Source organism: Cinclus cinclus, chromosome 6, assembly GCF_963662255.1.
Source record: "Cinclus cinclus chromosome 6, bCinCin1.1, whole genome shotgun sequence".
Taxonomy (NCBI): domain Eukaryota; kingdom Metazoa; phylum Chordata; class Aves; order Passeriformes; family Cinclidae; genus Cinclus; species Cinclus cinclus.
The window spans coordinates 46,024,095-46,039,771 of NC_085051.1; the positions used below are offsets into that span (position 1 = coordinate 46,024,095).

The 15,677-nt window shown below is 41.1% G+C and overlaps 2 protein-coding genes across 5 annotated transcripts in view; one reads left to right on the forward strand and one right to left on the reverse strand.

Annotated features, from left to right (window-relative positions):
- The first annotated feature begins 425 nt into the window (after positions 1-425).
- PSMC1 (proteasome 26S subunit, ATPase 1) lies at positions 426-8,410 on the forward strand. The gene is made up of 11 exons (XM_062495453.1): positions 426-470; positions 847-900; positions 1,754-1,850; positions 2,235-2,359; positions 2,824-3,009; positions 3,202-3,330; positions 4,225-4,321; positions 4,506-4,695; positions 5,718-5,869; positions 7,170-7,324; positions 8,115-8,410. The coding sequence occupies exons 1-11, from the start codon at positions 468-470 to the stop codon at positions 8,247-8,249; spliced, it is 1,323 nt and encodes a 440-aa protein (XP_062351437.1). The 5' UTR covers positions 426-467; the 3' UTR covers positions 8,250-8,410.
- A 2,096-nt stretch (positions 8,411-10,506) lies between these two features.
- The window catches only part of NRDE2 (NRDE-2, necessary for RNA interference, domain containing), a 29,044-nt gene continuing 23,873 nt past the window's right edge, over positions 10,507-15,677 (reverse strand). For 3 of the 4 annotated variants that reach the window (XM_062495459.1, XM_062495456.1, XM_062495457.1), the window contains 3 exons: positions 15,065-15,203; positions 12,656-12,727; positions 10,507-12,001 (listed from right to left, as the gene is read on the reverse strand). In XM_062495459.1, coding sequence (XP_062351443.1) covers positions 11,876-12,001; positions 12,656-12,727; positions 15,065-15,203 — 337 coding nt within the window. In that variant the 3' untranslated portion in view covers positions 10,507-11,875. The remainder of the gene's footprint in view (positions 12,002-12,655; positions 12,728-15,064; positions 15,204-15,677) is intronic. The other variant, XM_062495458.1, reaches the window with a different exon arrangement.

The window sequence follows — 15,677 nt, forward strand, 5'->3', positions numbered from 1 at the left end:
TACTGCATTTCCCCAGGAATACCACAGACCAATAGAACTCAGTGTAGGTATAAAAGTTATGTTTTTGTGGAGAGAAGGACTTCCTGAAAACGTTACCCACGTCCTTAAAGTGCTGTCACAAGAAAAACAATTCTTACAGCACACACGAGAATGTTTTTCTATTGACTAGCTGATGCAAGAGATGGAAGGAAGGGTCAGGTCTAGGAAAAAGCCCAGTGACTCTGAATGCGGGACACGAATGTTCGCCGCTCTTGTTCTCCGCCGCAGTCGCGTCCCCCTCGTGCCCGCGCCCGCACACACCACGGGCGCAGGGCGCCCCCGCCGGCCGCTGCCGGCACCGCACCCGCGCGCCTGCCGGGGACCGCGCTCTGCCCCGCCCGCTCGCGTGTCCCTCGCCGCTGCCCGTAGTGACGGGAGAGCGGCCCGTGGCGCCGTGGTCCGAGCGGTTCCGGGGCGGTCGCGGCGCGATGGTGAGAGCGGCTCCGGCTCCCCCGGCCCGGGACGGCACCGAACGCGGCCTCGGGGGGCCCAGAGCGCGGCTGTGCCTGCGGCATCGAACCGGGGCGCCGCGCTCCTTCGGGTTCCGCTCCCAGCGCCCCGCGTTTTGCGGAGTCACTGCCGGCGCCTCCAGGCCGCGGCCCGGCGACGGGGGGCAGTGCGGGCCGGGCCGGGCGGGACACTTGTTTTTACTTTTGGACAATAAGCTGGAATGTGTTAGCTTTTTATTTAGACGGGAGAAGTCCAATTACGGGATTTGTGAACGCGGAATTGCCCGTAGGCTTCTCGGTTCATAGAACTGTACATATATTTAGGTTTGTGTCGTTTGTTTTTTTACGTTTTGTCTAGGGTCAAAGTCAGAGTGGTGGACATGGTCCTGGTGGTAGCAAGAAGGATGACAAGGTAACTGAAATAATACTTAATAAATACTTAATAAATACAAATAAATACTCACAGAATGAACTACAAGTGTGCTGCTACAGAGCCTGGCTGCAATAGTCTTTTAAAATGTACTTTTAAAAATTGTTGTATTTGAAACTGCATAAAATTATGCTCTTGCTGGCTCTGATGAATGTCTTTTCTGGGTGTATATTGGAAAAAACAGGTGTTCATAAACAAAAAAGGGAGCTTAAGAAAACTGAAATTTCTTAACAGTGACTTACTTTTTAAAAAAAATAAAACTATTGATTTGCCAGGGTTAGGAAAGACTAGTTGCCTTCAAGGTGTCATTTCAGGAACAGTTGTTGGCTTGAAAGTGACATGTCACAATGATCTGCAGTAGGAGTGTACTTCATGTTGTGGGTCATCAGGGGCCTCCCTGGTCTCCTGTGGAGCTGAAAGTACAATGTTCACAGCAAGCAGTATCTAGGCTGGGAAACTGAATGTGTCTGATTATTGATCGAAGTGCAGCAGAAAGGTGGAGAGTCAGTATTTTTCTCATTGTCTCATCAATTAGTTTTGTTTATGTTTTATTTCAGGCTTGATCCTTCCATGTCCTATATTCACCAAAGACTGGAGAAAGTTTAAATTAGAAAGAGAGATGTAAAATAAGCAGGAGAATAATTTTTGAACATTCTTAAAAAATAGGAGTCATGTTTCTTTTGGGCTTCTTGCTACAGATCATAAGGAGAAAGTTTTGTTATGAAGTCCTTCACCTTGAGCTGTTTTTTAGTCTGTGCACTTAATATCTGTGTGTATTGTTTCATTATTATCTTGACTTTTTTCCTCTTCTTACGGAATTCTTTTTATGAATAAGGATAAGAAGAAGAAATATGAACCTCCAGTTCCAACCAGAGTAGGAAAAAAGAAAAAGAAGACCAAGGGACCAGATGCTGCCAGCAAACTCCCCCTGGGTAAGCATTCTCCTTGTCCTGCAGAGCTGTGGGTCTGCTCTTGGGGAAGTACAGAGCTCTTCTCTCCTTGAGATCTGCCTCTGGAGGTCACTGACACAATGCCAAATGTAATTTTATTTCTAATTAACATTTTAAAAGCTCCCCACAGAATAAGATTATTGTTTTGCAAGATGTAGCCCATTAATTCCCAGGTAAGAGAGAGAAAAATTAAACTGAGGAAAACTGCAGGGTAAATATTAAATCTGTTTTTCACCTGGAGTTACAGTGGGACAAGTAAGGTACAAGTTACAGTCAGAAAAATAAAGCAGGATTTCTAGTAATGAATTAGTGGTTAGTACCATGTCAAACTTGTTCTAAAATACTGTGATTCTGCTTTGTTTACAGTGACTCCTCACACACAGTGCAGACTCAAGTTGTTGAAATTGGAGAGAATTAAAGATTACCTCTTAATGGAGGAAGAATTTATCAGAAACCAAGAACAGATGAAACCTTTGGAAGAAAAACAAGAGGTGAGGTTTAAGTGAACTGTTACTTCTAATGTTACAGTAAATGCTCTTAATGTGTACTGCTTCATGCAATGGAGTACCAATGTAATGGAAATAAAGTACTACCAGTGTGCAAGTTGATACAAACATACCAGGTTTATTACAATTCCTCATTAATTAACTTAATTAAAAGCATGGTTTGCTACAGATGGCAGTTTTTTGTTTCTTAATGCTTTGTGGAAGTGCAGCTTGTAGATATCCATCAGCAGAGAAAGAAGATGCTAGTTATTCACATCCACATAAATGGTCGCCATAGGGTAAGGCTAAATTAATAGTGGATTTTGTTACTGACCTCTGTGTTTATGGGACAGTAGAACAATAGGAGAGACAGGTTCTGCTATGTTCTGTCTGAATTGTTGAGCCAGTGTTGTACAACAATGTTCTTGCCTGTGTTGCTCAGTTTTTTCTTGGATTCTTCTTGACAACAGGAAGAAAGGTCCAAGGTGGATGATCTGAGAGGAACACCAATGTCTGTGGGTACCTTGGAGGAGATCATTGATGACAACCACGCTATCGTGTCCACATCAGTGGGATCAGAGCACTATGTCAGTATTCTGTCTTTTGTGGACAAGGACCTGCTAGAGCCAGGCTGCTCTGTTTTGCTAAATCATAAGGTGAGTTGTTTTTATGAAATCAAGTTTCTTACAAGTTCTTGTACTGTTTTTAACTGGCCTTTTATTTCCTGAAGACCACAGGAGTGAGAATGCTGTTTATTTCACATACCTGAAGTGGGCATAGGGATTGGACTTCAGCTTGTATTAAAAATGCTGCTTGCCTTCTTTGATAACTCTTAATTCTTGAATTAGGTTCATGCTGTGATAGGAGTCCTGATGGATGACACGGACCCTTTAGTGACTGTGATGAAAGTAGAGAAAGCTCCTCAAGAAACATACGCTGATATTGGTGGCCTTGACAACCAAATTCAAGAAATCAAGGTATTCAGTTGTACTCATTTACAGTTAAGCCAGCAATGTAACTGTTGTGCTAGGAGCTGAGAAGGGCCTGTCTTCAGTTCCTGTAGTGGTGTACTTTATCTTTCTGTAGTGCATTTCTTCATTAGATTTCACTAGGCAGACTTGTGGACCTCAGTCTTTTGAGCGGGTCACCAGAAGCTGTGTGCACAGGAACCTTTCACAGCTGCTCAGGAACCTATAGAGCCCAGTGCTCATAAAATCTCTCTAATAGCTTATTACTTTGCAACATGTAAAGTTTCAGCTGGTGCAAGATGAGAGTTAAATTGTAAAAAACTTCAGAGGTTGAGTGTCTGAATGCTGTCCAGTCTTAGGAATTTACTCTCTCAGGGCAAATGCAGCTTGTTTTGTTTTTGCATTTGTTTGTTGTTTGGTTGGGGTGTGTTGGATTGGTTGGTTTTTTCTCTACCAACAGAACTCTGCCTGCACCTTACTAAAGCTCAACCCTTTTGTTCTGGGTAGGTATCTAAAACTACAAATGGTCTTAAAATCTATGGTATCTGGTAACACTTTATAGAAGTGTTGCCCTTTCATAAAGGGTTCCCTGGCCTTAAGGTCATCTATGCCTGTTTGGGGTTCAGGAACTCCACGGTTCTAAATTTGGGATGATGCATTGAGGATGGAGGAGGGGGAATGTTCACTGCTGCTCTACCACACATCAAGTAGAAACAATAGGAAGACCTGTGCAGATAGTTGTCTGCCTTAGAATTTGAGGCAACAGAGAGCCATGCTGTTTGTCTTGAAATAATTTAAGTTCTCTTTGCCTTCACTGCTTTCATTATTGCTGAAGATCCCTACAGATCTTTATTGGAGACCACTCAGTCTTACAAAAACATGTTTGTGTTTCTTGTACTTCAGGAGTCTGTGGAGCTTCCTCTCACCCACCCTGAATATTATGAAGAGATGGGTATAAAGCCACCCAAAGGAGTCATTCTGTATGGCCCACCTGGCACAGGTATTTTCCAGTTCAGTAACATCTGTGCTGAGATAACACAAGTAAAATAATTTACATTTGGTTAGTATTTAAAGCATTGCCAAGTCTGTCACAAATTTCATACAAATGTTTTGTTAGGGCACTTTTTTCTGTCTCTTTCCTTCTCTGCTAACTAATTATATTATTTCTTTCCAACTAAAAATAGGCAAAACTTTACTCGCCAAAGCAGTGGCAAACCAAACATCAGCAACCTTCCTGAGAGTGGTTGGTTCAGAGCTCATCCAGAAGTACCTGGGTGATGGCCCAAAGCTCGTGCGTGAGCTGTTCCGCGTGGCTGAGGAGCACGCCCCGTCCATCGTCTTCATTGATGAGATTGATGCAATCGGTACAAAGAGGTACAGTAGCTGAGCTCCTCTGCACACACAGGAATTGCCACGGGCAACAAAACCTTTTCTAGAAACACTTCTTTTGCAGCTATACTGAGACTCAGTTTCTTTTTTCTGCTACTATTTGCATACACTGTTCTGATGTAAGCATTTGTAAGAAGTAACACTTCAAATAACTTCAGTGGAAACACAAGATATCACAGCCCTTTCATACTAAATAGTCATTACCAGAGATAACCTTTGTTCTCTTACTACATGGCAGCATCTCTAGGAGAGATTGTCAAAGCCAGAAAGAGACTCTGTGTATATGGGATCCTCTAGCTGCAAGCCCATATACAGTAATTGGCTTTAGTGATCCGATGGTAAAGCAGAATATTTGATGTAAAATATATCTGTTGTTTGCCTCTCGAGTAGGTGGCTAAATACTTCTGCTTTGAGAGCATTTTACAGGTTATGCAGTGTATGTCATGGAGAAGCATTGCTTGTGCCACACTAAGCTGTTGTTCAGCCCTATCCAAACTGTATTACTGTGAAAATTCTGTAGGTTTGTTGGAACTGTCCAATGCAAATAGTCTTTAAAGTAGTCAGTGTTTTTTAAATAAATGAAAAGGTGCTCATACATTTTTACTACATGGCCACCAGCCCAAAGTGCCACTAGACTCAAGTGTCAGCTGCTGCCTTATGTATGGATGTATATGCTTTTAAGAATGCGTTTTTTTTCCTTTTTTATATTGATTTTGTTAGGTGGGAAGAAGATATTTCCAAATATATAATAAACATGAAAAAAAGCTCAGATTTCCCTCACATGATGGCTGTTACATTCCCCAACTACAAGAATAGTTGTGTCTCTTTACTTACCTAGATGTCACAACATGATTCTGAAAACCTATGTTTTGTTTATATGGATAAACATTAAATTTTAATTTAAATCTCTTATGGATATTTACAAAGTACCCCTGTACCCCTTTTGTTTATACCTTTGTGTCAGTTACTTAGTGCTTTTTCTGGCTATGTTTTTTTTTTTCTTAAAGGTATGACTCAAATTCAGGGGGTGAGAGAGAGATCCAGCGCACAATGTTGGAGCTGCTGAACCAGCTGGATGGGTTTGATTCTCGGGGGGATGTTAAAGTTATCATGGCTACAAACAGAATAGAAACACTGGACCCAGCTTTAATTAGACCAGGTAAGGGACTTCCCTGCTGTGTATGCTTAGCCACTTCTCTTGTGAAAAAACTCGTGGTAGCTTGACAGAGGCTGGTAAAAAGACTGCAAGTTTGTTCTTATTCACCATATCATCTGTGCTGGTGCATCTGTTGAAATCAGAACCCATTCACAAGCTTCTAAATGGGAGAAAAATCTTTGGAAGGGAAGAAATGTGTTAATTCCTTTACATATACAAAATCAATTTGAATATTCTTCCTTTCTACTAAGAAGGCACAGCCATTTTAAGTAATTGTTAAGCAAGCTTTGTGCAGCAGCAGCAGCACACCTGCAGCAGCTGGGGAAGGCAGGGCAGCACCACCTGTGTTTTGGGGGTGAGAGCCTAGGCCTTACCACAGACAGCCTGGATCCTGGTGCAGGGAAAGCAGACCTGGCACACTCCTGCCATTTGGGGGCTGGGCGGGGGAGACGTGTTGAACTTGAGCACAGGTTGCATTTCTAAATGGCTGCTAAAAATGTACCAAAGCATAGAATGTCTGTGGTGCTTGTTAAATTGTAGAAGGTTGTAAACAACACAGAGATCAAAAGAATAAGCTGAAAGACTTCCATGGTATGAAGTTGCTGAGGTATGTGTTTGGTCTGGTTTTGTCATCATTTAGCTTTAGACCCTTCAGCTCACACCCAGTGCTGTTAGAGGAGATAATACTATGCCAGAATTGAAAGAGATATTCAGACCTTGCTTTCTACTCCAAGATGCGATACATTGTGGTAGGAAAAATCATGGAACTGTTCAGGTTGGAAAGAACCTTCCAGGTCATTGAGCCCACCCATTAAGTTAACATGGCCAAGTCCACCACTAAGCCACATCGCCAAGTACCACTTCATCTCTTTTGAGCACTTCCAGGGATAGTGACTTCACCACTCCCCTGAGCAACCTGTTCCAATACTTGACAACCCTTGCTATGAAGAATTTTTTCCTTAAATCCAATTTAAACCTCCCCATGTGAACTTAGGGCCATTTTCTCTTGGCCTGTTACCTTGGTGAAGAGACCAGCACCTACTGGCTACAACCTCCTTTCAGGCACTTGTAGAGGGTGATAAGGTCATCCCTGAGCCTCCTCTTCTCCAGACTAAACTGCCCCAGATGTTCCTTCAGATGTTCCTTATAGGACTTGTGTCCAGACCCTTCACCAGCTCCATTGCCCTTCTCTGGACATGCTGCAGCTTAAGAATTACTGTCAATCAAACCCTTCAGGTGTTCTTCCTGCCGTTTCCAACAGCTGCATGCAAAAAAACTAAGACTGAACTTCTCTTTTGCACAGGACGTATTGATAGGAAAATAGAGTTCCCTCTACCTGATGAAAAGACAAAGAAACGAATCTTTCAGATTCACACAAGCAGGATGACATTGGCAGATGATGTGACTTTGGATGAGCTGATTATGGCAAAAGATGATCTCAGTGGTGCAGATATTAAGGTCAGTGCACATCACCATTGTTTATACTCCAAAGCAAAAATCAAATCTCTTTTTTGCTGCATCCAAAACCATTGTCATTTGAACTGTCACCAATTTTCTGTGCTTACATCACTGAGGGACAGTGGAATGGTTCAGAATACCTTTTATGAGTGCCAGGTACTCTGCTTTACAAATGGGAAATTAACAGAATCATAATTGTGAGGTACCTTGTATTGGTAAGATTGTGTACCCTGTGTTACTTGAATTTGAAATTTTAAAGTAGCAAAGTAGAAATCAAAAGGAGAATGTGGAATCTTGTGCAAGGTATTAAACATTACTTAAGGTAGTACGGGATAAGTAGCATTTTTAGAGACTCTGTTGCAAGGCAGATTATATGAGGAAGCTTCAGCCATACCCTGTCTGCTTTCTCAAAGCAGATAGAGCCCTTGCTACGGTTACCACACTCATGAGCTTAAACCAGCATGACACTGCTGTCACCTCCCTGCAGTAGCATCACACATCCTCATGCAAGGATGTGTCTGTCCTTGCATGAGGGAAATTACTGTTGTTACAAAGCTGCCCATCAGGGAAGTGTAACTCTTGACTACTTCTGTCCTTTTGGGCACACTCATCTGGCTTTAGCCAGTCTGCTTCAGTGCTACAGAACAGCATCAAATTTAAGAATGTAGATTTGGTTAACACACCTCACTTCTATAGTTACTGGAGCAGTAGGAAGATGCAGCTGCCTTTGAGGGTGTGGTTTGAAGGGGTTGCACAGAAAGTGTAACTGTTTTTGCTTTCTGTGTTGCAGGCAATTTGTACAGAAGCTGGATTGATGGCTTTGAGGGAACGGAGAATGAAAGTAACAAATGAAGATTTCAAGAAGTCTAAAGAGAATGTTCTCTATAAAAAGCAAGAGGGAACCCCTGAGGGACTGTATCTTTAAGTCATCTGTCTCTTTGGGAACTATACAGAACTTTGTGTTGATGAGTCTTGTGTAAAACCACACAGCTAGTTTGCATTCATGAACAGGTTAAAAGCTGGTGGGTTGTGGGTTTTCAGTCAGTGTAACTCTTCACTTCCCAATAAAAATTTATTTGAATTGCATTGTTTTGGTGACAAAGCCCTGCTATTTACATGGAACTGTCTGTTGCATTCTCTGACTTCCAAGAAAAAGTGCTGGTGACCCAGGTGCTTGTCTCAGTGACCTACAGGTCATTTGGGGAGGGAGCAATGCAGGTGCTCCAACTCTTAGTTCTCCTTAGGCATGGCAGTCTCTTACAGCTACCTGTAGCATTGCTGTTGTTTTTGATTACCTTCTTATATCTTTTTTTAGGGGCTAACTAGGACAAGCATCACTTTTGATTAACCTCAGTGTCATCAGTCATTTGTACATGAAAATCTGTTACAAGTATGCAACTCTGCGTAACACCGAGATCCACTTTAAAGGTATCTAGCACTTGCAGCTTATAAGAGGGCAAGATGGATGCTCAGCAATCTTATCTTAAACATCTAAACATGTTTGGATAGGGTACTTGTAAGATTAGGGTTTATAAATTTGTTTTTCCCAGAAGGGTTTCAGTGCATTAGATAAACATCCAAGCTAGAGAATGTCTCTGAAGAGAACTAACACAGCAGTTACAGGTTCAAGGGCCCCATGCTGCCCATGGCAGGATGTGCACACTCGTAAGGCACCAGCCCCAGTGCTAGAGGTGCAGCATCTGGCAGGCAGCAGAGGTGCACAGAGGAATTCTGACTACATGTCCCATGCTTGGTGTTTTACAGCACAACCTTGACTTCTTCCCCTCTACACAATTCTGCTGCCTACAGCTCCATTCCCACGGGGGCTAGGTGTCTATTGGCTCAGTTGTAGCCATGCATATACTACTTATGAAGTATCCTGTGTAGTACACTTCTGAGAAGGGCTTGTTAAGGTCTAAGTGTTTCATTTCCAAATGTTGTACACATGATCTTTTAAGATTTATATAAAAGTTCCACATGCAAACCAGTTATGCAACGTGCAGTCTTTGTTCTGGGAACCTTCTGTGGGAGCAAATACAGGCCAGTAACAGAGATTGGAGAGTTACACCCAGAGCCATGCCTTTGCTCACTGCCAGTGCTCCAACAACAATGGCAGCAGCAGGGCCAAGAGATGTTATTTTTGTATGTAAAAATTATGTGTCTCATTGTTAAAAATGAACCCTACAGATGAATGGAGTCCTTTACTTAATCTGGATGACAGAAATCCTGAAATAGAATTGTTTTTCATCTGGAGCTAGCAAAACAAGTTTTATTACCCATTCTTATAAACCTTAGGAGATCTGTCTCCTTGGAAAGGTCATAAAAAGCTAGGGGTTTTTTAGCACTTTCTAATCACGGCAGTTGATCTCACTGTTGCTTGAAGGGCTGAAGAACTTTATGACATGTGTGGCAAGCAAGACACTTTTTATTTGGGACATGGCTGTTACTGCTGGCTCAAAGCAACAGCCACAAAGAGATGGGTTCAGCTCCTTGAAGAACAGCTGCATTGCATTAAGTGAACCCAAGGACTCTGTTCTAGTACCACGTCTGCCACCACAGGAACTGAAAAATACACACATTTGAAAATTCAGTTCTTGGCTTTTGCAGCAGAATTTACCTGCTGCCACTTCTGCCAGAGTTTCTGAATTTGACCATCAAGACAGAAGTAATAAATATCAAGAGAAAGTGAACAGCAAGTACATTCCCCACAAGGACAGGAAAGCTACTGAGGTATGAATTTAAAAGGCAGGATTGCTCCAGGAAGCCTCTGACCATCAAAAGCAAGGAAGCAGCCCAAGTTGCTCTGGAGAAACTGCAAAGGAAAGGACTAGGGACAGGATGCATGCAAGAACAGAAAAGCGACGGACACAGAAGTCATAGCTGCCATCACTGGAAATTTTCAAACGTGACTGCATTAATCTCATCTAGGCTCCCTGTCCCACAAAAGGTTGGACCAGATGATCTTTCAAGGTCCCTCTCAACCTGGGCTCCTCTGTGAATCTAAGCAGGAGCACAATCAAAGCTTTTCCCCTCCCCGTGGCCCTTTCACAGCTTTAGAGGAAATGACGTTCTCCTGTGAGATGGGAAAGCATTAACAAACACAGGCAAAATTTGTCATGTTACTGTTCAGGATACAGAGTAACTTCTACCTCCAATTCAGGAGCTCTGTCATTTTTATAAAGTAAAGATTTGAAAAATAAACTATATTTTTCACAAAGACGAATCAATACAGCAACACCAGCATCACTTCTAACTTCATCAATATTCTAAGACTCTTCAGAAGTGCTGTAATATAAAATTATACATACTTCCTGCAATATTTAAAATAATTTTAGAAAGGAATAAATGAAATGCAGTCTGAACTGCAGTGTATTCCATCTTGTATTATGGTGGCAGGCCCGAGTTAGAAGTTGTACGTCTTGTCCAGACATAGCTTCATGAGTAATAGGATCTCACCAGCTGGATGATCCCAATTGCTTTAGTGCTGCTAATGACAATTAGCTCTCTCATGAAAAATGTCTGAAGCAGTTTTGGGTATTCTGTGGCTACAGGTATACTTGTTTCAGATGAAAATCCAGTCTCTGAGTCCTTGGGTCTCAATCTGTTCCATGTTTCAACATGTTCTGTTTTACAAAATAAATGTGTAACATATTGTTACCATATTTCATATTACTTCTCTAGTAGCTTGCTAAAAGTCTCTTGGAATATAAGCTACTTTAAAAATAATCATAGAAAACTGTGCCTTCTTGATGAGAATCAAATGCAGAACCAACCTCTACTTCTCTTAGAAGAATTGCCTGGATTTGAGTCAAAGCAAGTAATCAATTACAAAAATTTGTTTAGAAGTGAGGTGTTTAGAGATGCATTATGGACATGTTTTCATTTTTAATACACTCGAGTTCTATTAAATCAAATAAAAAACTACTTTTAATTGTCAAATATTCAGGTATATTTTTCAGAGATATTTATATTAAAATGGTCATCTGTCAAAGCATACCAAAATAGGTGCCTGCTCAAACAAAAATTTAGCTTTTACTCACAGTATAATGTACAGATGTAATAGCTGTTTGACTTGGCAGTTACATATGCACAGGCATACCACGCTGAAGGAAATTACTGAAGTCTGCCAACTAGAGGACAGTGGAGCATCCATTTGGCAGATGTTCATTTCCTGTGCTGCTCATCAAGCCATAGTTGGCATGTACTGAACCTCTACTGAACCCTAGGGAATGTAATTTCAAACAATAGAATCAGAAATGAAGGCAACTTCCAAGAGGAGACTATTTAAAGATGGTATCCTTCTGTGGGAGCCAGCAATACTTCAGAGAAATGGATCCATTATTGTGAACAAAGTTCAGTCTTTGATTCCAGAATACTTGCAGGTAGCAGAACTCCATTTTGATAGGAATTTATACAAAACATTTAACAACAAAAAAATACCAAGTACATAGTACCCAAGTCGCAACAGAGTTCCTGTATGAAAAGATACGGATCTAACTGCTAGCTTTGGAAGCAACTTCTGTACTTCATCCACTCTGCTATGGTCTTCTTTTAAATCTCTAGTAGTAGATCCAGCTCTTCCATAGGTACCCGCACTCTCAATTCTTTTTCAGTCATTAGATCGAGCGTCTCTTGCAGATCATCAGGGAAATACTCTACTGCATCCATATAGAGTACCTGGAAAGACAACAAGAACATTTTCTGTGCTACCATTCTAGCAAGAAACACAGTATAAAGATGTAAGTAGACAGCAACAACTCTGTAGCAAGAACATAAGAAATATAATGTATTCTTTAAAGTAATATAAGCAGAATTAGTACTCCTACAGTGACAGCCAAGTAGATGTTGAATCACGCCTTTTCCAACTCTTACTGAGTAACTTTATTCAGAAAGATAAAACGGAGGTCAAGAGGCCCTGGAGCATTTGCAGCATATACAGACATTACCTGAGGAGTTGCAGGTTCTCCTCAGTAATTTTTATATATTATTACATCAATAAATTCTTATTTGGCTATGCATTTCCAACACTACTATGCTCGTGATAAAACTCTGAAAGGCTCAATCATTTCTAGATCACACAGGATTTCTTACTGCCATGCCTCAATGCAACACCTTTCTGTCCTGAAAAACAAACAGCACTGACTATTGACCATATTTCCATTTAAGATGCATCTCTTATTTGCAGAAAATCCTAACATTACTTCCTCAGAAACCTCTCCTTTCATTTGCATATAACTCCTCACAACAACTACTGAAGATTAACTTTTTTTTCAAATACAGAACTTCAAAAATTAAAGTATGATGACAAGTCTACCTGTTTTCTGTGCTTACCTTTGCCCAAGGACAGTTTTGAAGCGCTTTATAAAACAATCCTTTACTTTTTTCTTTTTTTCCTAGTGAAGCCTGTGTGATTAAAAAAAAAAATGTTCATACTTGAGTAATAGCTGAAATAATTACTTCTGAGACAAAGAAACAATTGCTGAAAAGCTCAATGTTCTTCTGCTGAGAAATCCTTTTTATTATACATTGTGGTAGCTATGTAATTTGTCAGGTTACACTCTTCAGATGTCTTAAAGGAGTTTCAGGGCTTTACTCGTAACACAAGTAAGAGAACAAGGACTCTCAGCTCTTCAAAGGAACCTGGACAGACCAAGAGCAGAATATGGTGCTTTGGCCACTCCTCTTGATTCTGTACCAGCTGCAAACTTGCTGATGGTACAGACTCTCATCATCCAGATCATTATTGAAGATGTCAAAGGGCACTGGTCCCAGTATCAACCCAGTGGCTGGCCTGCAGCAGGAGTTCATGCTGCTGACTACAAGCCCTTGAGCCTGGCAGTTCAGCCAGATGCCAGCCCACATCCCTGTCACTTACCTAACCCACATTTCATCAGCAAAGAGAAAAAAGTGAGCTCTGCAGAACTTAGGGTAATATTGAACACTCACAACTTCTTCTATGACTATATCTGAAAATTTTTTATGTTTCTAATTGATTTTGCTTCTCTAAACAATATTATTCTAAGATACTGCTGTAACAGTATTTTCCTTCATCTTTTTAGCATCTAGGAAATACTCCTTGTTCTTGTGAAAAAGGTATCTTCCACGAATGAAGCACTAGTGATAAAATGCACAATGGGTGATCTTGAGCATTTGTGCATACTGGGGTATCATTATTAATTTGTAAAGAATAACAGTAATTCAGCTGTACATTCCTATATAGAAAGTTGTATAAAATATTTACAAGCATGTATTTGTGTAGAAATGGTCACAATTAACAGTCCCCCACAAGAGATCTCCTCAAACACAAAACAAGATCTCTCCTTCTTCTGCCTCCTCTCTATTTCACAGCCTTCTGACAACTTATTACACCAGGGGACATGAACAGAAGAGTAACACTGGGGATTGAAAGTTATTACTTGAGTGTTTCCATCTCCCATATTTTACTTTGGAGAAGCAAGAAAGCCAAGATGGCAAAGCTGACTATATGAAGTTGATTTTATTTATGTACTTCCATGGGGAACCATGGAAGAAACAAACATTATTGCTTTTTAGCATTAAACTGCAATGCCAGTTTATGTAACTTTTATATGCAGCTTTTAAGATTCAAAAGACTGTCAAAACTGAAGGCAAGTTATAGCTATGTTTTGCCTACCATGCATTTATTTTGCATATGAACTGCACCTCAAGTGTTGAGGGAGCTGGCAGATGTCACTGAGAGGTCACTCTTGACAATCTTTGATTGATCACAGCAACTGGGAGAAGGACCCAACGACTGAAGAAAGTAAAACACCACTCCTGCTTTCAAGAAGGGGAAGAAGATGTACCCACTGAACTACAGGCTGTCAGCCTCACCTTCTACCTTGGGAAGGTGACAGCACAGCTAGCCCTGGGAACCCTTTCCAGGCATGTGAGTGAAAAGAAAACCAGCAGCAGACAGTGTGAATTCACTGTCATGACTGACCAACTTAATAAACAGCCATGATGAAATGACTGGCCTGGTGGATAAGGGGAGAGCAGTGGACGTTGTCTATCTGGAATTCAGTAAGTCCAGATACTGAACACTTTGATACTGTCTCCTGTAAGAGCCTCCTAAATCAGCAGTTGACAAAAGAACTGGATGCACAGAAAGTGTCTCAGAGTCTGGGCCCAGAGGGTGGTGATCTGTGGAACAAGTCTAGTTACAGGCCAGTGACTAGTGGTACCCCTGGGGAGCACTACTGGGACCAATCTCATTTGACACCTTTAACTGATCTGGCTAATGGTGCAGAGTACACTCTCAGCAAGCCTGCAGACCACACAAAACTGAGAGAAGTGGCTGGTACACCCATGGGTCATGTTGCCATCCAGAGGGATCACAATGGGATGAAGAAATCAACTGATAGGAACCTCGAAGTTCAACAGGAAGTGCAAATTCCTGCACCAATAGTTGCTGGAGTACTCCACCAGAAAGCAGCTTGACATCTACTGGTAACTTAGGACATACTTTTTATCTATGGAAGATGACAGACACAATGCCTGCGTCTATGTTAGGACTACACTGTCAGAAGCTATTACGCCTAATCCTGTGAATTACCTTTTCTTTAATGTTCCCAACAATAAGGAACAGTAGAAGTCAAACATATCCCCTTGCAAATCACAGAGGCATGGCAGCATTTAGTATTCATTTTTCTAAGCAGTATTCCAGATGTTTTTATGAGAATTCCAAATATGGTAAAATGAAACAAATAGTCTTCTTCTTACCATAAAGTTCAAATACATTCTCCATAGCAGTGGACAGTGGGTACCATTTTCACTCTGAACTGCATGTTCAAATAGCGCTACAATCCGGTTTGTTAACCCAGTTTCAGGAATAGTACAATGTATTTCACCAACATCTGCCCTGAAACACAGAGGAGAGAAGAAACAACAGTCCTTTAAACCCAAGCCAAGGGACCACATCTGGGTAAGAAGAAGTAAAGAACAATGTGTTGTCTCTGTTCACAGCACCATACACAGCCGGGGTTTTGTAATTTGTGCCACAAAGTCCGTGTTATAAACCAGAGTTTTAGCACTTGCTAATGTAATCAATTAATTTCTAAATAGCAAAATTAGGAAATAAATAGAAATTAAGTACTTTTGTGAGAATTCATGTAGCATGTTCAAAAATAATTTCTCTTTGAATATGATAATCCACTATCATGTGATCTTAAAACACCTTAGCCTATCTCCAAGATTATTTATCGTTCTAAGCAGCTCAAAAGAAATTCAAGTCTGGATCAATACATCTTCTTCTGCGGCCCAGGCAAGTTTATTCAAATTTACCCCTCACTTTTGTAAGGCCATACACTGGTCTTCAATCAAGGTCAAAATTACA